The following is a 25,812-nucleotide window of genomic DNA, read 5'->3' as shown; positions in this document are numbered from 1 at the left end:
AAAACCTTCAAACTCAAACGCATCTGGTCCAAAAGCAGATGCCCAAAAGTTGCCAGCGTGATTTATGGAAATCCGTACAACTCCCACGTCAGCAACGCAATTCACAGAAATCCGTACAAGCTTCCACGTCACTGTGCCAACGCAAAATTCGGAAATCCGTACAATCTACCATGTCAGCAAGCCAACGTGAATTGCGGAAATCTGTTGCTTTTGCTTCTTCACTTAGGGTTTATTGTCACAACCAATGACGTGGCAGCCAACAGTACACACACAGCCTGGCAATCCTGGAAAGAAAAGCACGTTGAAATGCTGACGTTGCAAGCCCGCAATTTGCAGTGGAAAACCCGGAATGCTGACCTCGCATGCTTGTACGGAATTCCTTGTTCTTTAGGGCAACAGTATGGAAGCTTTTTCTTCTACGCAAGGTGGCTGAAAATCTATGCAAGTTGCTTTATTTTACCAAGCAAGCTTGTGAGATGAATTGCTTTTATTTGAATGCTTTTAATTGGCAGCTTTTGGGACTCTGCTTTTAGCATCCCTTGTAAACCTTTATAAGTGTCACAAACGGAAGCGCATAACAATATAAAATACATTCGGATAAATAGGATTTATCACTTATTACTGAAGCCAGAGGATATAGAGAGAAATAAATAGAGAATCAGAAGATCGACATAGTACTGGGACCAGAAGATGGGTTGGTCCCCCCTCCCCCGTAAGAGTATCTTTATTACTGAGGATAAGTCCATACAAGCACTTGAACCGAACGTATTACCACGTTCGTTCTAGAATAAGACTTGATGGTTCCCGGAAGCCTCAGCTTCCAATTCCTAGGGCAAAACCCTATTCCAAGGAACTTCCGTTCCTTATTCCAATTCCTCGAGAATCAAGGTTCTCACCTCTGGATCTCACCTTCCAGACTCAGGGCATGGCATCCCTGCAACTCTTTTCCAACTCTCTTTCCAGAGTCCTCTTCCCGCAGAACAACTCTGCTTTCCCGGACACGAAGTCCTTACTTGGGAATCGCAACTTCCGGATCACAACTTGAGAGACTACCTCTCTCCAATCCGTGGATCTACTTCCCAAACTCGGGTACGAAACCCTTGGGCTGATCTGGCTCTAGTTCCTCAGAGCGCTTTTCTCGTGCAGAGGCTCATGCCTTCCTCTGCTCCTACTCCCTCACGAAGAGAAAGTATACCTGCAATCAAATACTTAGAGATCAAAACATGAAAATCGTTACCTTCAAAGTCTCGACGCTCGAACCGCAACTCCTTTCTCGGAAAGCAATTCCCCGGAAAAGATCACTCCATAGAAAATCCTCTCTTCCAGTCCTACACACAAAAGAGGTGTGTTCCGGGTTCCTTCTCGTAAATCAGCCCCGTCTACGACGTTCATGGGCTGAAAACAGAGAAAAACAGCAACTTGTTGCGATGGAAACACGCTTCGTGGGCACTTCTTCGCGAGGGAACTCGCGCACTGGGTCTTGGCGACATCTGGTACACTTGGGGCAGCCATGGGCATCACTGGCAACATCTTCTTTACGGTTGAAATCTGCACAACAACATCTCCTCCTTGCAAAGATTGGTCCTCCCCTTTGAGTGAGGGCATGTGATGCTTTTATAGCTCCTAGCCACGGGCACGAATAGCTGCTCGCGTAGAGATCGCGGTCGTTTTTTTTTTTTTAATTCAATTTTTTTTTTTTGTTCTGCTAGAAAGAGAGAGAGAGAAACGCTGGCTGATCTGTTGCCTTATTTATGAGATGGCTGCCCACTTATTAAGTGGGCGGTCGGCGTATTTTAAAAATAGTATGAACCTGCCCAAAAACTCAATAAAACCTTATAAGTTAAAAACAATGCTTTCACAGCACTTCCCAGGCGTCCCTGGATGCAATCACATGCACAGTTGCAATGCAGACATAGACTTCCTCGCGGGAAAGCATCTGCTTTCCTGAAAAGCAATCCCGCTTTCTCAAAAAGCATCTGTTTTTCCTCAAAGTTTCCTCTGAACCCATCTTCATTCAAGTGCTTGCTTTTTCCTTGTGCACAATTCTAACACAGTTCGGAATTTCCTCCCGACTATGGATATTCCCTTTCCGATGCACCCGTCACCCACCTTGTGATGCATCAGGAATACCCATCACCTAGCCCTTTCCTACCGAACTTACGGTACAATCTCCTTCGCGATGCTCTATGTTACCCATCCTATGACGCATCAGAGATGTCCGTTCCCGGATGGTCGGATACTTCTTCCCGATGCTCCCTTTCACCCATCCGATGTGACGCATCAGAAGTACCCGTTCCTGGTGGCCTTACAGATATTCCCGTTCTCAATGTTCCCGTCATTACTTTGAATGACGCACTAGGAATACTCTGTACTCGGATGTCTCTTGTGAGAAAAACCCTCACTTAAAATTCCAATAATTCATTTAGAATTATTTTTCTGTAAGATAAAGCCAATTTAGCAACAATAAGTGTGGGCATGGCTCCCACTCTGCAGAGCATCTAGACGGAGAGTCTAAGAGTGAGAACCCTCCCACTCCCTTGTACTTTGACTCAGATTAATACAAAAAGAAATCCCGAAAGGGGCGCCAGTCTTTGGGGCCAACATCTCTAGACACGAAACTCCGTCGGGCCGTGTCGAATCAATTGTAAATTGTGAACTGTTTTGAAGTGAATCTCTGTTGTGTTGCAGTAGAATCTTGACTTGGAGTGTCCAAGTTTAATACAGTGGTATTAGAGCGCGACTGATTTCTCTTCTACCGGGAAATCTGATCCTTTTTATCGCGACACTAATGGATTCAAACAGAGATCGGTCGACTACCTCTGCATCTGGGGTTGCTGGAAAAGATCACGAAGAAGATTTTCATGAGGAGTACGGCCCGTCTCGGCCTACTCAGGCAAAGATTAGGTGTCGACAATTGGTTGACGATGCGACAAAGATGATGATCAACATTGCGAAGGATCCCAAATTTGCAAAATTTTTGACGCAGACATCCTTCGACGAAGTGCACTCTCAGTGGCGGAAGGCAAGAGAACCACCCCTCAAATCGGCACTCAAGAAAACTCCTACACCGAGGATGTTTACAGAGCAAGAATTAGAAGAGGTGGTTGATACATGGATTACTCAGCTTTTTAACGCAACCAACAAAAAGCCAAAAAGTAGAAGAAAGGAGCCGACTTCCCGGGTTATTTGGGTCGTCAATCTGCTTTTGCCTCGACAAGAAAACAAAAGAAGCGTGTCAGATTTGAAGGAGTATATAGTTCTTATTCTTTTTCTGACAGTTTTGCTAGCTCTTTTGATTCGAGCAAAGAAGACAGGAAAGGGAAAAAGTGAAGCAAAAAGCAAAGCTTCGGAAAGGGCAAGAAAAAGGCAAAGAAGCCTAAGTTTCGTCCGGTTTCTGACAGTCCTACAAAGGACTCGTCCTCAGGTAGTCGGGACTCCGATGATCACAGATTTTATGCAAAGAAGGAGAATTTCTATAAAGCCAACCAATATGACTTTCTGGAGGATAAAAGCAAGAAAGTTCGAGAATTCAAAGAAGGTGGACAATCAATCAAATTTGACACTTTTTCTGATTCCAAGATGCTTCGAGGGCTTTGGCCTTCATACAACAGTTTGATATAGCTTTCTCTGGAGGACATTACTCAGAGCACTCCAAGATTCGGAGGGCTACCTCTTACTTCAAGGGAAATGCTCGAACATGGTGGTCCACTCTTCTATTGAATAAGAAAGCTCGAGTTAAATGGTTGAAATGTAAAAGGCTACTTATTTCGTCTTGGTTGACTTGGGAGTACGAACGCGACATACTAACTGCTTGGAACCATCTCCGGATGACCAAGAAAGATACCTTGGACCCATATTGCGAGAGATTTTGGAGCTCTTTCTGCCCGTTTCTTTATTTAAGAAGATCTCGTATAAAGAACAGTTTGAGCGGTTTACCTTGGGACTTCCTACGTAGATCCGAGATCACTGCGTAGAGCAAAAGTCAGATTCTATTCAAGAACGGATGAGTCATGCGAAACGGGGCTTTGCCATACACTCAGGCAGATTGACTTACCGCAGAGATGAGAACATGACATGGAAAACAGAACAGACTTCTAAAAATGAAAGTAGAAAGAAGAAGAGCCCCCAAGATCAGAAAGATAAGGATGCACGACCCCGGCTCACTCCGCGGGAGAGAGCCAATTACATTAAAGAGGGGAAGTGTTTTGGATGTGAGGAACAAGGACACATCTCCGCGAAGTGCCCTAAAAAGGCATAGAAAGATCATGATGAAGACATGCCAGAAAGTCAAGATGAAAGCAGGACTGGTTCAAGATTGCGTGGGTATTGACCCAAGCACGATTAATGAGAGTACAAAACTTTGCCGAGCTTGGGGCAAAGTGAAAGATCAAGAAGCCCTGATTTTCTTTGATGGAGGAGCCAAGGTGAACTTCATTTCACCTGATCAAGAAAGATCAAGAAGATCAAGAAGCCCTGATTTTCTTTGATGGAGGAGCCAAGGCGAACTTCATTTCACCTGAATTGGCAGCGTGGCCCGAGATTACACCCGATCGGATGGGACCACTAGCATAGGTAGTTCTAGCGGCCCACGGCATGGACGTAGCCATTACACCTGTCATTGGCAAACTTCGGTTGCATTGTCAGGGGTATTTGGGGCGCGAGGACTCCTACATAATGCTCTTGGAAGGTTGTGATGTCTTCCTGGGAATTCCTTGGTATCATAAGAACAACGCCGTGGTCGACTATCGGGCGAGAAAAGCGACTTTGACTACAGAAAAGGGCCGAATCATTGTACTTGATGTGAAACTTAAGAGCGAGTCTGTTCCTATTGTATCGGCTTCGACCGTTTCAAAATTACTGAAATCTAGTTTGTTTGTTTACTCCATCTTTTTGAAAGAGTTGAATGATGATCATAGGACAAATATGTCTGATCTAGAAAAAGAACGCCAAGATTTTCTCCACACTCATGCTGATTGCTTTATTAAGGGCCTGCCAGGCGAGTTGTCACCAGCTCATCCCTGAAAATCCTACCACTGATTTGATACCTGGAAGCACACCACCGAACCGGCCACCTTACCGTGTGAGTCGAGCTCGGAATGAAGAAATTATGAACCAAGTGAAAGATCTCTTGGAAAAGGGTCTTATCCAGTCGAGTACTTCACCTTACTACTCTCCAGTGTAGTTGGTTTTGAAGAAAGACGGATCTTGGAGAATGTGCATTGACTATAGAGCTCTCAACAAAATCACCATCAAGAACAGATTTCGGATTCCTAGGATCGATGATATTTCAGACCGTCTACAGGGATCCTCTTGTTTCAATAGGATCGATTTGAAGAGCGGATATCATCAGATCCGAATTGCGTCGAGAGATGTCTACAAAACAGCTTTCCAGACGACTTTTGGTTTATTTGAGTTTTTGATGATGCCTTTTGGCCTAACCAATGCTCCAGCAACATTTAACTGAATGATGGACAGGATTTTTCGAGAGTACAGACTATTTGTTGGCACTTTCTTTGACAACATCATTGTTTTCTCCAAGGATGAGGCAGAACATAGATAACATCTGCTACAGGTCTTTCAGGTATATTACGAGATCACAAGTTAGCAATTAATGCAAAGAAAAGTGAATTTTCCCTCTCCGAGATACACTTTTTGGGACACATTGTCTCAGCAGTAGGAGTGCAAGTGAACCCGGCCAAGATAGAGACTATCGTTGATTGGCCCGATTTGAAGAATGTCCATGAAGTTAGAAGCTTCTTGGGCTTATATTTGTACTACCGGCGGTTCATTAGAAAGTTTGCAGAGGTTGCTTCCCCTTTGCATATCTTGACACAGAAAGTAGTCCCTTTCTCGTGGTGACCCACAAAGGTGATTGCCTTTCAGACATTGAAAGAAAAATTGGCTACAGGACCAATTTTGACTTTGTCGGGTTTGCAAAAGTCATTTGAAGTATATTGTGATGCTTGTGGTCGTAGTAATTGCCTACGAGAGCCGCTTGTTCTCAAGGCCGGAATTGACAACACGGATATATGAGAAAGAGCTTTTGGAGGTTATCCATGCTCTTACTCGGTGGCGACGTTACGTACTCGGAGCGGATTTTACGATCTTCACAAATCATCAGAGTTTACGCTACATCTTGTCATAGAAGCAGTTATCGGAAAAGCAGATGCGATGGGCGAACATCTTGTCACAGTTTCACTTTCAGATTGTCCATGTGCAAGGACTGAAGAATTTGGTGGCAGATGCTTTGTCCTGGAAGACGTTGGTTCTGGCTATTTCCGCAATACATCATAGGAGCTTCGAGGATATGGTCGATCAGTATGCCTCAGATACAGACTTTGCATCGGGATGGCTACTTGATGAAGAAAATGATGATGTGCGTTACACAGCCGTTGAGGGAAAAGGTTCTACCGAATGCCATGTCCACCATTTATGGGTCACCGCAGCATTGCCTACCACCTTCAAAGGTGTGGAGAAATACTTCTTTTGGCCTAGACTCTATAAGGACATGGACGATTTTGTATGTAGTTGCTTGGTATGCCAGAAGGTCAAGTTTGACAGGCATAAACCATGGGGATTGTTACAGCCTTTACCCATAACCAACCGCCCCTAGGAAAGTATTGCAATGGATTTCATTTTTGATTTTCCGAGACACAGAGTGGGCACGATGGTATCTGGATTGTTATTGACAGATTTAGCAAGCAAGCTCATTTCATTCTAGTGAAGAAAACAGTCAAGCCGGATCACTAAGCGAGATTGTTTGTGGCCGAGATCTTCAGATTACATGGCATACTTGAGATGATTATCTCCGACAGAGACCCCAAATTCACGAGTTTGTTTTGGAAGGCTATTTGGGAGAACATTGGCACGCGGTTGCAGTTCTCGTCATCGTTCCACCCACAGACTAACGGACAATCAGAGATTTCTAATTCAGTGCTACTAGATTTATTGAAGTCTTTCATCTCGGATCAAAAGAATCAATGGGAAAAGTATTTACCTTTGGTGGAATTTGCCTACAATAACACTATTCACTCTTCGACGGGGAAGGGGCCATTTGAGATTATTGAAGGTGCTACGAAGGTTCCATCCTTCCTAAGTACGAAAGATAAATTTTTTGATTCCGACGAGTACTCGGCTTATGCCAAGGTTCGGGAGGCTTTGCAGAAATCTCAAGAAAGACACAAAAAGGCAGAAGATCGACATCGTCGCGAGTTGAAATTAAAGGAGAACGATTGGGTGCTTATACGTTTTGAGAGCAGCTTGAGAAAGAAAAAGGGAAAGGAGCGGCTCTTTCCAAAGCTTAGCATGAGATACTATGGACCTTTCCAGATTTTTGAAAAGATAAATGATGTCTCCTTTAGATTGAAGCTGCCTGATACTTGGAGGATTCACAATACTTTTCATGTGAGTCTCCTGAAGCCTTTTAAAGGCGATGTGCTCGATGAGCAACCCGAAGTGGAAGAAACTCGTTCCAGAACAGATTTTGGCACATAAAGAAAGAAAGGTAAAAGGTAAAATGATAAGGCGGTTCTTGGTTAAATTTGAGAATTATCCCGCAGTGAATGCGAAGTGGATGGAGCAGGAGCACCTAGCAGATACTCCTCAGATTGTGAACCTTTACCTTGAAGCATTTGGCTTAGCATAGTCTCTAAATTGAACCCCGAACTCAGTTGGGTGGAATTTGGTGCAGTGGATATGCACAGGAGGGGGGTTGCTCCACTCCGTTGTGAACAGATTGCTCTGATTTTTGATACTAAAGTCACTAATGTCTCTTTTGAGTTTCAGGGATATTGTGAGCTGACAGTACTCTGCTGTATGACTTTATGAATTGGAATTCTCGATAATATTATATTGGTTTGTTATGGACTTGTATAAGTGCAAGAACTGATAGACGAAATGACTGCAGGATTTCAGTTTGAAAGATCTCGATAGACGTGATTGCAATAAGGATTAGTTAATCGGACATGGATGTAGATGCGATTGCTAAATACGTTGCCGATTAATCATGGTTTGAGATCCGAATGCATTTTTGAATGTGATTTGTCATGTGATGTCCTGTGATGTGACTGTCAATTGGTACATGTGCTAGATGTGTGTTCCTAGTGCGATGGTACTAACAGTCAGTGTCTACTAAGACAGTTTATGGCCTCTGTCTATTTTTGCAGGCGTAATCGAGGACGATTACAATGCTTTCAAGAGGGGGGTATGTCACAAACCAGTGACGTGGCAGCCAGCAGTACACACACACCCTGGCAGTCCCGGAAAGAAAAGCACGTTGAAATGCTGACGTGGCAGGCGGCCAATTTGCGACGGAAAACGACCCGAATGCTGACGTGGCATGCTTGTATGGAATTCCGAGTTTTACGGCAGCAGTACGGATGCTTTTTCTTCTACGCAGGGCTGGCTGAAAATCTACTCAAGTTGCTTTATTTTACTAAGCAAGCTTGTGAGATGAATTGCTTTTATTTGATTGCTTTTAATTGGCAGCTTTTGGGGCTCTGCTTTTAGCATCCCTTGTAAACCTTTATAAGTGTGGGTAGGGCTCCCAGTTTGTAGAGCATCTGGACGCAGAGGCTGAGAGTGAGAACCCTCCCACTCCCTTGTACTTTGACTCAGATTAATACAAAAAGAAATACCGAAAGGGGCGCTAGTCTTTGGGGCCAATATCTCTAGCCATGGAACTCCGCCGGGCCGTGTCGAATCAGTTGTGAATTGTGAACTGTTTTGAAGTGAATCTCTGTTGTGTCTCGGTAGAATCTTGACTTGGGAGTGTCCAAGTTTGTTACATTTAGGTCCCTCGGCCGGTGGCTTCGTTCTTCAGTGACTTGACACGTCAGCAATTTGTGACCATGTATTTCTTCATAAGATCAGATCGGAATAGTCTAAATTTATGAATTATAAGAGAGGATAAAACACTAGCAAAAGTTAAAAAGCAGGGGACACAACAAAACTGAAAAAGGAAAAACTAAATCACTTTGTTTGTTACTAAACAAAACCAGATAAAAACAAATCATTCTTCACTTCTAAATGCTTTTGGGAAAGGCAGAAGTAAAATAAAATAAAGAAGCTTTTTTTCGAGAATAAAGTCAAGAAGCTTACTTGACTAAAACTTGAAACAAGTACTCAACTCTAAACTAAAAAGGACACGACATCAAAAAGACTTAATCCTAGAAATCAGAGTCCACATGACTAACATCTAAAAGAACAATTTCAAGGATCGATTACTACCATGAACCTACCCAGAAGAGGCAAAAACATAAGAAACCTTTCTGTTCTATTTTTTTATGACAAAATTATGCATTTTCTCCCCACAAGTTCTTGTATTAAAGGTGTATTTTGGTGTTTCTTTGACCAATGAATGGTTTTACATGTGCAGAGACACCTCAAGATGAAACAGATTCTTTCTAGATCATCCCTATGGCATATTTCATGCAGAGCTCCACTTTATGTGAGGTATGGTAGAACTATGGGTTCTCAAGCTGTTGGTGTACAGGAGGTGGAAGCCGATGACACTAAATACCGGCGATGGCAGGCAGATGAGACTAAGATACTCATTGAGGCAAAAAAACAGTATTGTCTGGGGAAATTGGAACAAAGAGAGACATTTTGGGCTCAACTGAAGAAGGCTAGAAGCGATTGGAAGGAGATGGAGACTAAGATACTCGTTGCGGCAAAAGCCCAGGATTATCTGGAGAAATTGGAAAGCAGAGAAACATTTGGGGCTGAACTGAAGAAGTTTAATATCAATTGGAAGAAGATAGAGACCATTTGTAAACAGAGAGGAGTCGAGCGGTCTGCTGAGCAATGCAGGACCAGGTGGAGGAGGCTAAGGTTGACATATTTGCAGATCAAATTCTGGGAACAAGAAAAGACACCTGAGATGTCGAGTTATTGGTCCATGAGTGTGGATGAAAGGAAGGCCACGGGGGTTTTGCTATTCCACCTGGATCAATCTATCTACAATTTATTGGATGCGCTTTACAATAATAGTGCAGATGCTCTAAAGGAAGGTTTTATTGAAGATGCTGGTGTGTATTTCCATTTTGTCAATATGTTTACAAATTATCACTATGTTTCAAATAGAATGGTTTATATGAAGATGTTTATTTTCCAGTTGTCAACATGGCTATGTTTTAAAAACCATTTTTCTGATGATACAGGTGAGGTCACTGAATTCAAAAAGATGCTACCTGGCCAGGGCATGCAATCCCCCCTGAAAGAAAAATCACAGGTCCGAGGGATCACCGATGCAAGTCACCTCTCTGCTTCTGAAGATGATTCTCATGAATGTCATAGAAAAAGCAGCCAATTTTCCTCCACAGAGGTAAAAGCCAATCAAAAGCAAGTTGAATGGATTGCTGGTGCTACAGCTTCTGTAGGCGAATCGGCCAGAGAAAATGGCTGTTCTTCATCCTCAGGACTGGAAGTCTCTTATGAAATGCAAAGTGCGAAGCTTGCTGGTGCTGCATCATCTGTGGAAAATGTGCTACAAGATCAAAGGCACAATAGCCAGGTTGCTGGCATTACAGCTCCTGCAACACAAATACATGAAGTCCTCAGGGCAAGTGTTGCATCTGAAGAAGGCAATGTGAGCGAAGAACAGCCAGGCGAGCAAGTTTCTGGCTCTGCAGCTTTCGCTCCTATTACAGAGGAGTATGGCAGCATTGACAAAAATGTCACTCTGAAAATCAACCTGGAGGCGGGAGACACTACTAATGAAAGTGTCTTGTCTGTATCTTCAGAAGAGACACATGAAAAGCAGAGAGGGCGAGTTGCTGGTACCGTAGCTTCCTTGCAAGAAACACATCAATGCAAGAATGCACAGACTCATCAAATTGATACTGAATTATCAACCTCCAAAGAAAAAATTTGCGAAGGCCACAGAGCAACTAGCCAACCTGTTTTCACAGCAGTGGAGATTTTTAATGAAACGCAAAACGAACAAGCTGCTGGTGAAGAAATTTTGAAGAGTACTAATGTGGCAAGCAATATCGTGGGTGGTGTTAAAGAGAAAACTTTCAAAGACATTCACGCGTCGCCTTCCTTAGAAGTCCAGGGAATGGATACAGTGCTCAATCATAGTATTGGGCAGAGCTCTGAACCGGTATTAGGTGGGCATTTGTGCCGTGAAAATGATAAAGGATTACCTAACAAAGAGATTGCCTCCACAAGAGCAGAAGTCTTCAGCACAACGCAGATAGAGCAAATTACTGGTAGTGAAGTTTCTAATATCCTTCCTGTGGCAATCAACACAACTGCCATTGCTGAAGAAAGGAGGTCCAAGGATAGCTGCTCCCTCCCTTCCAATTGCCAAGGAATGGTTATTGCGCTGGAGGGCAATACTATGCACAGCTCAAGAGCCAACTTAGCTGAGCTCACTCATAGTAGCAACGGTGAGGGATTACTTAATCAAGAGACTAACTATACAGGATCAGAGGTCTTCAGAATAGCGGAGAGTGAACAGGTTTCTGGTAGTGAGGAATCTAAGAACAACCCTGTGACAGACAACACAATTAATGGTGGTCAAGAAAAGATGTTGGAGGGCAGTCACTCTCTATCGTATCATGAATTCCAGGCAGTGGATATGCCACACGAGGAGAATCCTAGGAATAGATTGAAAGAGACAGTAATTGGGCAATCGCCTTCTGGGAATGATGTAGGATCACTTAATGAAGAGCCAGAATATAATGGAGCAGAACGGTGTGGTTTGTCCCAACCAGCGCAGGGCACAAATGACGGGTTAAGCTCTATCAAGGAGGATGATGGCTGCGCAGACATGGTAGTGAAAAGAACTTCAGCTACTGAGGAAAGAACAGCAGGTATGGGATTTGGTGAGTCAGGTGAAGCAAAGGGAGCTGAAACCCTTGAAAGACCTGCAACGGACAGCCCTGAGACAGAAGAGAAAGGGAGTGTGAAGGAAAAAGGCTTGCAGTTATATGATGGCTGGAAGCATAATGATGATTTTCTAATGTATGTTCCAGCTGCTATTGGCAATGTCATAAGGTCTGTTTCACAAACTTTTAAAAAGTTCTTCAAGGTTTAGTTCTTTTGTTTCAACCTTTGTGAATGAGATGCCTTGTGTGGTTGTTGTATGGTCGACCGGTCCTGTTGGATAGGGCATTTTGGGCCTCCCATCATTGCTGCCCTTCCCTGCCAATTTGTCATCGTGTGGGAGCCTTACATTGGTTTATAGATTATGTGACATTAGTGAGGTGAATGGAGGAGCATGTCGATCAAAAGGAGTGTTATGTATATATCCAGGCCATTTCAGTCAAAGTCTGTCCAAGTTATTAAGGCTTTGAAAGCTGAAATGGCCTCCTCGCACATGCTTTGCTAGCATTCTTCAAATGGCTATGAAGGATTCTCTGGGAGCCTTTGCATTTGGCCCTCTTTGACAATGCAGAGTAAGGCTTTCTCCTCTTACACAAGGGGTCTCCTTCTCTGCCTAGGTATGCTTAGGCTTTGTACGCTTGGACAGCTTGGCATGATGGATTAGTGTCATATCATCAGTCAGTGAACTTGTATGAGCGGACTGTTTGCAATTTTTTAATCACTCTCGTTAACTATCATTTGCAGAGGACTGCAGGAGACGGTAAAATGAAGTTAATTCTAGACTCATTAAAAGAGTTTCCACCTCGTAAACTGAGAATATTAAGGGTATCCGGTTCGAGTAGCTATCTCTTTCCATTCAAGTAGCAATATGAAGAAAGATGTGAAAAAATTCAGATGGCCCTGTTTTGGACGATATTTTGTACGCAAGCAACTTATTCTAGTGCTGCTAAAGTGTGTTTCCAAGGGACCTTGTATGTGGCTCCGAGGCATGTAGGTCGGTGTTAATCCTCGGTTTGGCTGAGCTTGTCTCAATATTGTGTGTTATTCAGTTTACTGAAAATGTGTCTTGGTGACTGTTCGTGATGCATGTTGAAGGTTATATTGGTTTTAGAGTGTCTGTTCATGGATGCTCGATTAGTGTGATCTTCAATATTGCATGATAAAATTTGGATTTTTTCTGCATCATTTGGATTGCTTTCCAAGATGAAGGATACATTTGTTGAAGTGGATGGATCATGGCTACCTCATAGCTCATTAATGCAGTTGTAGACTACACAAAAAAAAATTGGATAGCTGAAGCTGAGCTGAAACTTATGTTTGTGTCTTAAGTATTGTGGCTGAGGCTCTTATTGTAAGTCAAATTCTTGCTCACTCCATGCATTGGTGGTGTGCAAGATGAACTCGATGGTCATTTCAGCTTTGAGGGACGGTGGTCTAAAAGCTACCAACATGGGTGCCCAGAGCTTCCATGCATACTTTTGGACTGTGTATTAAATGTTGAGGCGTTTGTTTGGGTGGCAGAATACTTCATTTAAATTGTATTGGATGTTGAGAGCCTGTGTTACTTGGATCATATTTCAATGCTCGTAAGTTTGTGTGGGATACAAAAGAGGTGTGAATCAACTCCTTGCTTGCATCTTCCCCCTTCCCAGAGTCGCTATTGGCATTCATTGGGGGTGAGCTGCTTCATGTGTCATGTCTTGCTTGGAGGTTGAGATAATTAGGAGTGGGTGTACTAGATGGAGTATTAAGGCCAGCTTAATTAAGTGGACTTGCCAAAATCCTCTACTATTCAAAATTTGAAGTTTCAACACTAGTTTGGGTTCGGAAAGGACATAGAAGTGGCCGCTTAAAAAAAATAATCCAACACTCCTAGTCGACACGTTATTTTTAGGGAATCATTACTTGAAACTAAAAGACCTGTCCTTGTGGTCAAAATGATTTAACCTTCAAAATTTCTCACTATTTGGTCATAGTATGTTTCAAAAATTGATCTATTGTGCTGTTTAATGGAGAGCAACAATTCTCTAGGTTTTAAGGAATTTTCTACACCACCAACCTATTTCTTTTGCAAACTTCAAAAGTTGATAATTAGAATTTATGGAGGTTGTAATCCATACTTTTTTCTAACATAGAAATTGGTACAAAAAATCACATTTTGTTCATTTTGTTGACATATCATCAATTTTGTTGTTGCATTCAAACAATATTTCCTCTATTAGCCCTTTGCATTCATATGTATCCGTAGAAAGTGAAAAATGCTTCAAAACATTTCTACTTAAGATAATTTTGACATGATCATGATGGTTTCAGATTGCATGTATGAAAAAACTAGCTTCCTTGATGAGGCCTTCATAATTCTTTGGAAAGCTGCCAACACTGTCGATCTGAAAATTTTGATGAAACTTTTATGTAAGCTACACAGTTACTTTTTTTTTTCATCTATCATATAGAAAATCTTGAATTAAATATAATTGTTTCTAAGCACGAACTTGATTCTATAAAACCAACAATGTTGTCTAGTTTTGTCTATGCAGAACTCAAAATGTTTATATGATATGGAATCGATTGCACAATCCTCCCTTTGTTTATATTGCATTTAAGGTGCTAAAAAAAAATAAAAAATCAAAGTTTGTTAATAAATCATCACATGCAAATTTTCATGAATAGGCCATAAATTGAAAACAAACATATTCTATTCCTTCAAAGCATCCAAACATGATAGAGATTACTAGTGCTCTAAATTGAATATGACTTTGAGAATGGTCATTTGCTAATATTATAAAAAGTGGATAAAAACTTGACACATTTTTTTGTACACTTCAGGTTGAAAACTCTTTTGCAAGCACAAGGTTAAAGGTGGAATCTATAGCCCAAAAAAATGCCAAGTATTTGTTTCAAATCATAAGCTAACTTTGTGCATACAAAAACACTTCAAAAATTCAATTGAAATAAATTTGAATAGTTCTAAAATGTTACTTGTTTAATACGAGTTTACTTTGTCCTCCTAGTCCACACTATTTTGATTGTCAATGATGAATGCTCAATGAGCAAGCATGCAAATGGCATGAAGCTCCAAATGAAAATTCCTAATTGTAATTCCATTAGACCTTGGTCAATATTTTGGTGCTTTACTTATAAATCCTAACAAATACTATAGATGTTGGCATAAGTCGCGATTGTTTGACTACTTTGCCCTTAACAACATGCCAAGAAAATGGTTTCTTTCGAGGAGTGTTTCACACTAGGGAAGGTCTTATATCAATCAAATATGGCTCTAAAAGCTTATGAATTATCTCGTTCTACAGATGGAACCCTCTTGAAAACTACCTAGAACATGATCATGTGGTGTTTATTTTAAACCTTGCAGTCTTGACGTTTGAAAAAGTGGTGGCAAATTTGCATTACTAGTGTAAACCTTATTGATTTTGACTTCAAATTTCAAAGTATGTAAGGCTTGTGCTAAAATAGGATTGCTTAAAGAACTAATGGGCACATCTAGCTTTGTCCCTATCATGGTAGGGTCCTTACAACCTTTCATGATGTGTTGGTCAAGGACAAAACAAGCTAGGTTTGTAGTGCACCGATATGTACCAAATGTGGTAGTAGCTTAGCATTAGAGTTGCACACTTGCAAAAGGTGCTTTTGCAAGAAAAAAGTGCTAATTGTATGTAAATGTGTGGTGCCTTGGAAACGATTGGGAAAACTGAGTTATTCCTACATCACACATAGTCAAAGGCATTCTTTGACAATAGTCTAGATCACCTTTTTTTTTTTGGTTTTGGTTTTTTTTTTTTTTTGGGGGGGGGGGGGGGAGGTAGCACATTGAGAATTCCTTATTGTTGTGGTGGTAGTCAATGCATGCCTTGCATCCACCAAGGTCTTGACTTTAGAAAATAATTCAATCGAAGTCTGAAGCAATCAATGCTCATATGGCATAGTCAAAGACACAAACAAGTAAGCAAATGAAATGCCTTAGGACTAAATACCACATTGCATTAAATGAAGGGGGTGAAGGGATCCACACGACATCAAAGTCCACGTACGAAAAATAAAACAATCTAGATGTGTTAAAAACTAAACCCAGACAGCCCAAAAATGGAGCAACACATGTTTACTCACACAATATAAGATTACAAATGTGGGTGAAGTGATTAACTCAAGTGTATTGAAATCTTGATCGTGAGGTCCTAGGTTCAAGCCCCGGCTCGCCGGGGGTGGGAGGGTATAACCTCATTTTTATCACTGCACAGGTTTACCCGGCCTCAAGATTTCACCCTCATTTATGTTATGTGTTAGTGTCGAGGAATGAAACAGGTGCAAAAACCGTAATACCTTGGAAAGGAGGTGCGCATGTCAAGGATTGAGGCCTATTCATGTTAAAATTTCAAAAGTGATGTCCCATCATTTGTGAAATTAAAGAAAGCAAGTGGTCAATAATCTTCCAAAACCATTGCGTTGCTTTTTGGACTACAAAAGGGGATTCTTGGAACCTTTGGGAGCAATGAGGAACATTGGTTTAAGCTTGTTGATTAGTGCTATATGGTGGAATTTATAGAGGTATTTTTTCCCATTTAGATGCAATTCGTAAAAGGGGCTTTAACCGTAAGGGTTAGTGTAAGGGATTCTTGCCGATGACTATGTTGGTGCGGAGGGAGGGGCTCTAGTGGTTGGGGGTTGCTAGGAGGCGGCGGGTTGTGTGGCAGCAGGGCTTTGAGGAAGGATTTTGTGCTTGTAAAAGTGGCTTCAGTGGGTGCCTCTGAAGGAATTTGGAGATACGTTAGAAATGCTTGGCGGGCACGTCTCTTGGTGCTTGGTAGTGAGGTGTCGGGGGAGCGGGGAGTAATAGCACGCTTATTTTCTTTTCTTTTCACAACCGTCTAGATGGCAAGGGGTTGTCTAATCCCGATGGGTGGGGGGCAGATTTCGTTTTCCTAGCGGAGGGGAGGAAAAGTATGAGTGATGCAAAGACAAATACCGCCAATCCGGAGAAGATGTTGAAGCCTTTTGTCTCAACACTGTTAGAAGAAATTGCACGAAGCGATCGGGCAAAGTCATAAAATAAAGTGGAAGATGGTTATGTGATACAGAAGGATTTTAGTCTTGAAGCGCGATTCAAAGCTTAGAGATATGCTCAACTCACTTAGTAGTGCTATATTTTATGGGCCGGCGAATGACAACCCAAGGCTTATGAGAGTGGGTGGCGGCGACTACAACATAAATGCGGTCTGCCATTTCATAGTAGTCCGAAAAGGCTTCTATTGACAGGATGTGCTTCAGAGCAAATTGTTCAAGGTCTGGCTATGAGAGGAAGCATATGGGGAGGTTCGCATTTTGCTTACGCTATGCCTTGGACACCCGAGTCTTTTCCGAACAAAGAGTTTATGGACTACTGCCCGGTGTGGGTAACGCTCAACAGCTTTCCTCTTTGATTGCAGGATTATGTTGACTCTATACTTGCTTTGCTGTGCAAGAAGCTGTTTATTCCGAAATTGCATCGAGTAAGGCCGAGCCTAGACATTAAGGCGTGCACACTGTGGAATATGAGCAAACATATCCCTGAATATATGGATATGAACATGGGTAGTGTTGGCGCATACCTTTGTTCTCGAATGCTACTACAAGTGTTGTAGAATTGGGTACTATGCTAGGGACTGTCCTGAGGCAAAAATTGTCCCTATTCCGAGGGTTAGGACAAGTTAGAGGCAACTCACTAGGGAGGTCAAGCCTTCAACGGATGCCACTATAATGAAATTAAATACTAGTGGACAGGGTGGGGCAAGCGAGGAGGTGGCTAAAGAGATGAATGGATTGCCCTGCAGTGGAGGTGCAAGAGGAACCATTTGTGCCGGTCGAACGTGTTGGTAAGGAAAGCAAAGAGAATGAGAGCCCGACTGAGGAGATGCAGGATAGACCTGAGCCGATTGATAACTTTGCCATTGAGACATCGGCGTCCAATGAATCTTGCAAGCTTGAGCTGACTGCAAGTGGTGCTCAGGATGAAAAAATAGAACTCGTCAACCATATTGTTAAGGTTAAGGGAGAAAAGATTAGCATTAGCAATGTTAGCTTACTTAAAAGAAGAAGAGACGATGACTCTTTTTTCAACAGTTAGTTTCAAGTGCTCTAGCTTGGGGTCAAGGGGTTTGTTGTGACAAGCCCTTCTCCTTGGTGGCAACCTCAAGACAGTCATGGCTCCGCGGTTTACGGTCTTAGGATGGCTCCCTCTTTCACCTGATGTATGTGATGGTCTTATGGTTAGGATAGTTGGTTGTCGGTAGATGCCATGGCTCGATCCAAGCATGGCTTTCATTGTAACATTTTTGTTTCATATACATATACACTCACTATTATGAGTTGGAAAAAAAAAAAGATTTGAAATGTCTCATCCAAAGGAACTAGCTTGGTCGGTTGAGCACTCGGCTCTCGTGATCCGGGTAATTGGTTCAAGTGCAACCAAGTGACCTTGTAGCGCTCACCAACATTTGTATCACCTCGCACGGGATATTCATGATTTGCTACAAAAAAGATTGAAATGTTGATCAGTAACAAACATTATAGTTGCATGATATTTTAGTGCTTTTGTTCTGTCTTTACTATTGTCAATGACTAAAGCTTTTAGGTAAGAATTTACTACACTTTAACCCTTAAAGACATGGTATTAATCTTTTTAGTGCAAAAGACTTGCCATTTTCTTGTGGTTCACGTTTGCAAGTCATGAGGGACTGTAGATTAAGTCCGGGCCTCTCAATGAAGTTTGGCTAATCAGATATAGATTAATCATCAATGGTCTCTCGTAGCAGTCTAAAAAAGTGACTCATGCCAAGATTTTAGTAATATCAACATAACTTTTGTATATGATAACAAAAAACTATAACAAACTTCCATCTTTGCATTCAAAAGTCCGTTAGCAAATTCACGTTTTTAATAAATAGCAAAATTTGCCTAGAAATTGCAAGCTTTTTTATTCTCTTTAATAATTTAATGTTCGGGAAAAGTGTGCCTCAGCTTAACCTTGAGCCGGCTGAAATATCAAAACAACCTGTTGAAGGGGGAAAACCTGCTTGGAAAATTCAAGAAAATAGACTTAATTTGTGAAAAAATTCCTCTTTGAATCTACTCTTAAGGGAATTTTGTATGTTTGTGAATTGAATTTTCCTGTACACCCGACTCCAATAGTGTGGGGCATGTTTTTTGAAAGGGCTTTATTGAAAGCTCTTGGATCTTTATTGGAGTAGTAAACAAGCCATTGTCTCTTTACAAGGTTAAGGGGACCACAGCTCACCTTGCAACATCTTACAGTAATAAATAATTGATCATCTGTTTGAATTTGAAATTTAGAAACAAGAAAGATGAACATTTTGCTGTTATGTTCAATAAGCATGTGCTTCAACTTGAAAATCATCAAAAAGTAGCTACTTCTTAGTTACCAAAATCAATTAGAATGTACATCGGGCCAAAATAGATTCCCACCTAGTTGCTAGTATCTCTTGCCTCATGTGAATATGCAAGGAGGTACAACATACCCTCTCCTTATCTTGAATTAATTCCCTTGAACGGAAATCCTAAAAGAATTATTAATGTACAGGCATTCATTGTGGTCAAACTTGATTTCTTAAACGTTAAATCAAACATGTCTTTGTGGCAAACAATCGATAAAAGTACTTGCATACTCAATATGTTGGAACTCAAGATCACGCTCTCCAAGAGGGGGTGCATGATACCCATGTGTGTGGCAAGAGAGAGAGAGAGAGGTCGAGCAGTGGGCAGGAAAAATCAATTTCACAAACATACAAAATTCCCTATAGGATAGATTCTAAGAGGAAATTTTTCACAAATAATTGGTATTTTTTACCATTCACCTCTATTTCCTTGAATTTTCCAAGCGGAGTTTTGATTTTTCAACCAGCTCAAGGCTAAGCTGAGGCACACTTTTCCAGATGGTGAATGTGCTTTTGTACCTTGACAGACAGTAACAACCACCCAATTCAGATTTCCTTATATGAGCAATGACACAGTCCCTCATCCAATGCCTAAAGAAGTAATAATGATGCAAGCTCGAAGTAAAGAAATGATTTGTTTGCTCACTTTGTAAAACAAACAAAACCGAAGTTCGAAGTAGCAACATTAACCAAAATATAGAGATGATGATGACTAAGGAAAAGCAATCTCCAGGAAGCTTCATGTTCCTAAAACTATTGTGAACAGAAGTGGTTAAGCCAACCGTGCCACAATCTAGCGGTTATGGTGGACGTCTGTCCATAAAAACCCAGGTTCGATAACAGGCGGCATCTTTCAATTTTCAGCTGTACCTCAAAAAAAAAATCAAAAAAAAAAAAGCACGAGTGTGCAAAATCCTTCCCCTAAAATGAACAGAGAAAGAAAATTCCAATAACCAAGTTCCAAGAATCACTGCCACCACTAACAAAACTTTAATAGAAATAAACCTTCCTTGCTCTGATGACAACTCTCAAAAAACTCCAATATCAAAGCACTCACTAACCAATAGCCATGGTTACAAAAAGTAAACAGCTTTAATAACTTTTACATAAGTAGCATGAGTGGGATTCATTATATCACAAGACAATGTCTTCGTAAGTTTCCATAAATGATCTAGATTGATATTACCGTGCTCGGACACTAACAGAATTGTAAAATACACACTTGTATGGATCAAGCAACTTCGCTTGATGCAACCACCACCTGCTTGCCACAATGAGGCAAGTGAATACTAAAATTGCTTGGGCGAAAATGTGTTCCACAGATGCTTAATCAACATAATGTGAGACCTTGCTGCCTGCCTTGATGCAACTGCCCCTCCGGGAAATTGAAGCCAAGCGGGAAGCCAATGTACTGTACAGACACCGGCTCATGCCCATCTCCCTCTAAACAAATCAAGCACCATGCACCCCTCACAAAAAAAAGAACTCAAAACACATACAAGTCCTCCGTTGTACAAAAATTATGACGTGAAGAGCGCACGCGCTTTCAATGGACCGGTTTTTCACTTTTGCAAATGAGTAACTCTTCCGTCTTCCAGTGGAACCGGATGCTCGACTATTTTCCCAACATTGGGATAACTTTGAGATGAGTTGGATGTGGGCTGTTGATGAGGAGGAAACAGTTTTTCTAGCTTTCTGCAAATGAGCTCGTAACTGGTGAATGTAATCACTGCCGCGGGTGTTGTCCTCATAAGATTAGTTGCACAGCCACTATAAAATCCTCGGACACCTTCTTTCATATACACTTTTTTTATACAATCGAGAACTCCTCTGTAACGAATTTCTGCATTTTTGGAGTGGCTTTGCTCCTGTAATCTAGATCGCACAACCTGCATAAGGATTGGCATGAATAAACGACAATTCTCAAAAGCAACTTAAATAAAAGTTTCCCTAATATACCTCATGTGGATACGTCAGTGTTGATGCCATGATTTTGGAAATTGATGAGGCCAGGGCAACATCCCCACTACTTAAGTGATCTGTGCTAACCCCCTCTTTTGGGGATTCAAAGAGACAATTTTAGTGATCAAAAAATAAAACAGGAGAAACACCCCAAATGTTACAAATTAAAGAAACTCTCTGTTCCAAACAGCTGGAAATATAACAAACAGACTAGATCAATGGCTCCATAGACAAGTAACTAAACTATAAAGAGAAATTTGCAAAAAATTAAGAGCCAAAAAGACGACCAAAGGTTCTTTGGTGTTTACATACAAGGAAAATCAAGGTAAAGAATGAGAGTCTCCCCCCTTATAAGTGATAGGAAAGCTGCCAAATGCAAATAAACCTGAAGACCACTCCAAGAGACCGGGAAAGAACCGTGTATCTCACACGTTACTCCATGCATTTAAAAATCTGCAGTCCTTCCATACCTTAGGGTCGCAGTCTCTAATTCCAGAACAACTCCAGCTATGGGCATACATATTAAACAATTCACTAACTAGAGTAGAGATTTTAAAAATTTCAATCACAACTACTCCGTGCGATGAAACAGTTAAAAGCACCCTTCACAAAACAAGTACCAAAAAAACATGAAAAAACTAGAGGAACAGCATTAAAATTTTTGAAATAAAACTCACTCTTTTCAGCAATACGTTCCTTCAATGTTTCATAAACTGGAAACTGCACTGCAACATGGCTGATTCCTGCCAAAGCTGGTACAATTCCACTGCCAGATCACAAGGTGGAAATACAGTCAAAGCATTCCTTGCTTAGAAGTAGAATATAAGGAAGAGACACATTATAATCACCTGTAAAGACCACGAATACCCTCCTCAGTATATATCCTTTGAAGGGCATTGACAGTACTAGTATAGGGAACATGACCTGGCCTCAGTTGCTGTGTCTGTGTAGAAGACCAAAATTCTCAACAGCTAATTCCATCAACAGATTACTACACAAATACGACTAGTAATAGGCTCCTATGTACGATGAGAGCTGAATGTGAAAAGAAAAATGACTCTATAGATCAGTGTCCCATCACTCTTGACACAGTAATCCTATGCGCCTCCCCAAACTAGCTTAAGCTCCCCAACATCCCATATGAATGAAAGTGTTCCACAGGAACACATAAGTACTAATAGTCTTGAGGCGAGCCCATGGTAGACACAGGCTTTGATCCTCAAATCATCCTGACCTCTGCAAATATCATCAAGTAAGCAAGCGACTAGCATTCCACCCTGTCGTATTGATAGGAGGACATCGAGACAAACTCTTCAAGGTTGGGAGCCTGTACACCAAATCATCCTAAAGCTAAATGTGCCAATCTGCGTGCTTTCCCATTCCTGAGCGTTCAGGCCATACTTGACAGGTCTAAGTGTTCGGTCCTAGTATCGCCTGCTAATAGAATGGTACAGAATGGACTAAGTCAAAGCTGGCACATCACGTACAATGAAAAAAAGCATTAATTATTCTTTTAGGTCTAGTCTTTTGGCATGACAAAAAAAAAAGTCAACATTAGCTTAGCACCTCATAAGCATTGAGACTTTGCTTCAAAATTGAAACATGAAGAGTCAACAAATTGGCTAGAAGCCTTGGCAGCATAGGAAAAGAGTTGTGGAGGTCCACTAACTAATTCTATCCGATGCACCTTACTAATCATACTAGAAGTCTTGTACATAGGACGCATGTCACAAAGCGATGATGTGGCGTGCCAACTAGAAGAGAAATGGTCAAGTGGACAAGAGGGACTCTAACTTGAAGAATTGAACTGAGAAAGTGTGGCCGAGGGGCCTAAACAGAAGGGATTAGGGTTTTTAATTAAAAAAACCTAACCCTACCCAACTTATGGAGCACCGGCAGAGGGGCCTAATCCAAAATTATCAAAAGCTTGACATCTGGGGCAGCGTTGGACCCTCGAGAGTTGTACTTTGCGAAGAGCGAAACACCAAAAGAGGCACCAGTCTTTGGGGCCAGTGCGTCTTGGCTCGAAACTCCATCGTGCCGTGTCGACTCTCCTCTCTCTCCCTCTCTCTAGTCAACTTCAGTGATTCTGCACTTTCTGTTCGTGTGTTGCTATTGATTTCTCGCTTGGAGTAAGCTTGTAACAGTGGTATCAATCAAACCAATTTTTCTTCTATGGAGGGTCCGATCCTTTCTACAACACATGGATTCTCGCAGAGAATCTAACAGAGACGACACCCTTATGACTTTTGGTCGCCACGGAGGTGAAGAAAAGAGTAACCCAGTGTGGGAGCTGGAGAACCAACAGAGATTCCAACGGGAGTAGGCCTTTTCCTAGGGAGTCCGAAGATGTTGGCCAATCATTAGGAACGTCAACTGCAGGTTGAGACGTCTATGAAAAGATTGATCAGGTATTCCAAAGACCGAAATATGTGCACTTGAAGAATTACCCGCTTAATAAGATGCATTCGAGATGGCGCAAGGCCACACAAGCTCCTCTCAAGTCGGTAAGGAAGCAAAAATAAAAATTGGGTGCAAAAAAGCAGAAGTTGTACTCATAGAAAGAGTTTGACGAAGCTGTAGAGCCACGAGTCAACACATTGATCGAGACCGAGAAGCACTCTCGAAAGAAGAGGAAGTCAACAAATTTCCCCAATTATTTGGGCCGAAAGTCGACTTTCAAAGTGGTAAGTAGATCCAAGAAGTGTGTTCGTTTCAAGGATGATCTAGATTTTTCTTCACCATACAAGCTCCTCTCTAGTTTGAGGTGGTAAGAAGATCCCAGAAGTGTGTTCGTTTCAAAGATGACCCAGATTTTCTTCGCCAGAGATTTTGGGATACCTATTTGCCAGTGTCCTCGTTTCGGAGGTTCAATGTGAGGGACTAGATTGAGCGGTTTTGTTGTGGTTTGCCAAAAAAGATTCGACGGTATTGTCTGCAACAAATGTCTAATTCTACTTACGGAGGTATGCATGCCGGCTCATTGACTTATCCTACGGACAAGCAAGTGTCCACCTTAAAAGGGCAAGAGTCTTCTAGTGAAGAGAAAAAACAACGAGAGCTGGATGAAAGCTCATCAGAGGATTCTGGATGAGTAAGGAAATCAGATGATAGTGCGTCGGAAGGTTTCGACGAACCAAGGGAACCATATGAAAGTTCATCAGAGGATTCCATAGAAGTAAGGAATCAGATGATAGTCCATCTGAGGGTTCCAATGAAGCAAGGGACTCAGTTGATGGTTCATCAAAGAATTCAAACCATTTAGATTGAGGTACCAATGAATCGGGGAAGCCAACGGGGCTACCAACAGGTCGCAGGGCACAAAAAAGAACATAAAGGTAAGCTAGCCTCTAGGTCCAACGGATAATTTAGTCAAGAATACTTTTCGACCTTTGATGCAAAGTCACAAACCGTTGACGTGTCAAGCCACTCAATAACGGAGCCAACTTGCAAATTCCGGCCGAGGGGCCTAAAGCCTACGAAGAAGAAACAACAAAAGAAGGAGAAGTCCTACCAACATATGGGACCCCGTCCGATGGGCCAAGGGGACCTAAAGACATTAAAATAAAATAGAGCCCACACACACACACACACACACACACACACACACACACACACACTCAATTAAGTCGGTGACGACGGCGATGACAACGACACGACGACGATGCACTGAAAACGCAGATGCTGAAATCTGTGAATAGCGGGCTGAATCTGCAAACGCTGGCTAATCTGACCGTGCCACGAGGATCTGCTGCTGCAGGAAGGTGAGAGCTGCAAGGTTTGGGGGCTGCGGTGCCGAGTCTGACTGCTGAAAACTGAAAACGCTACTGCTAGGGATGGTTTTGTCGTCGGGAATATACAAAACACTGATGTAGATCTGCAATTGCAAAAACGCTAGGCTGATCTGTGGTCTGCAAAAACGCCAGGGCTGATCTGATGAAAAACGCTAGGTTGGTCCTGAGCCAAAACGCTGGTCTTGTTGAGAAGGTGCAATGTGAGTGGTTGGACTCCTCCTACCTCTTTTGCTAGAAAGTGCTAGCACTAGCTTTCTTATATATTAACTTGCCAAAGTTGCCCTACCCAGTTTCCCAACAAAGTCACTTAATAATAATAAGTGAAAAATGGCTAAAATAGGGGAAATAGGTTCTATGCGCTGTAAAATGCTCCTGATGGGTAGTGACTGTAATATGATGATCATGTTGTGTGCAACTAGAGGAAATGCAACTACTCTAAGTACCCGAACATGCACTGCCTACGAACAGACTCACAAAGGTGTCAAAACACTTCCTAAGTTGAACTGAACCCTAGACATGACGTAGCTTGTCCACATGCACATAGGGTTAGATGTACCCGTGACATCCCCTCCTTTTTAAAGTGAAGTACTGGTACCGAACTGTATGGCATCGAGGGAGATCGCCAACAGTGTCCGGAATCTTGTGAAGGACTGTCACCAGCGTGTGACTACTATCTATCCTTTTTGTTGATTTCTTTCTTATTATCTATTTACTTTCACTTTTTGGAAACACCCCTCGGGAAATCTAACTGCCGTGCATTGCATAGCTAGTGTGGAACTGTC

General features: G+C 41.9%; 2 protein-coding genes across 7 annotated transcripts in view; one reads left to right on the top strand and one right to left on the bottom strand.

The window, feature by feature from the left end:
- LOC147445802 (uncharacterized) overlaps window positions 1-12,853 on the top strand; it is a 61,238-nt gene extending 48,385 nt beyond the window's left edge. For 2 of the 4 annotated variants that reach the window (XM_086525188.1, XM_086525190.1), the window contains 3 exons: window positions 9,377-10,028; window positions 10,161-12,003; window positions 12,117-12,853. In XM_086525188.1, coding sequence (XP_086381314.1) covers window positions 9,377-10,028; window positions 10,161-12,003; window positions 12,117-12,216 — 2,595 coding nt within the window. In that variant the 3' untranslated portion in view covers window positions 12,217-12,853. Of the gene's footprint in view, window positions 1-8,165; window positions 8,373-9,376; window positions 10,029-10,160 lie in introns of all 4 variants that reach the window. The other 2 variants (XM_086525191.1, XM_086525189.1) reach the window with 2 other exon arrangements.
- A 7,491-nt stretch (window positions 12,854-20,344) lies between these two features.
- The window catches only part of LOC147445801 (nicotinamide adenine dinucleotide transporter 1, chloroplastic-like), a 49,774-nt gene continuing 44,306 nt past the window's right edge, over window positions 20,345-25,812 (bottom strand). For all 3 annotated transcript variants that reach the window (XM_086525185.1, XM_086525187.1, XM_086525186.1), the window contains exons 7-10: window positions 22,085-22,179; window positions 21,914-22,002; window positions 21,234-21,328; window positions 20,345-21,163 (exon numbers count right to left, since the gene is read on the bottom strand). In XM_086525185.1, the coding sequence (XP_086381311.1) occupies window positions 20,837-21,163; window positions 21,234-21,328; window positions 21,914-22,002; window positions 22,085-22,179 (606 nt within the window). In that variant the 3' untranslated portion in view covers window positions 20,345-20,836. The remainder of the gene's footprint in view (window positions 21,164-21,233; window positions 21,329-21,913; window positions 22,003-22,084; window positions 22,180-25,812) is intronic.

The sequence above is a fragment of the Adiantum capillus-veneris genome, chromosome 12 (genome assembly GCF_014529385.1).
Source record: "Adiantum capillus-veneris isolate H3 chromosome 12, ASM1452938v2, whole genome shotgun sequence".
Classification (NCBI taxonomy): Eukaryota; Viridiplantae; Streptophyta; class Polypodiopsida; order Polypodiales; family Pteridaceae; genus Adiantum; species Adiantum capillus-veneris.
Note: the sequence above shows the minus strand (reverse complement) of the source record. Positions and strands in the feature narration are given on the sequence as shown.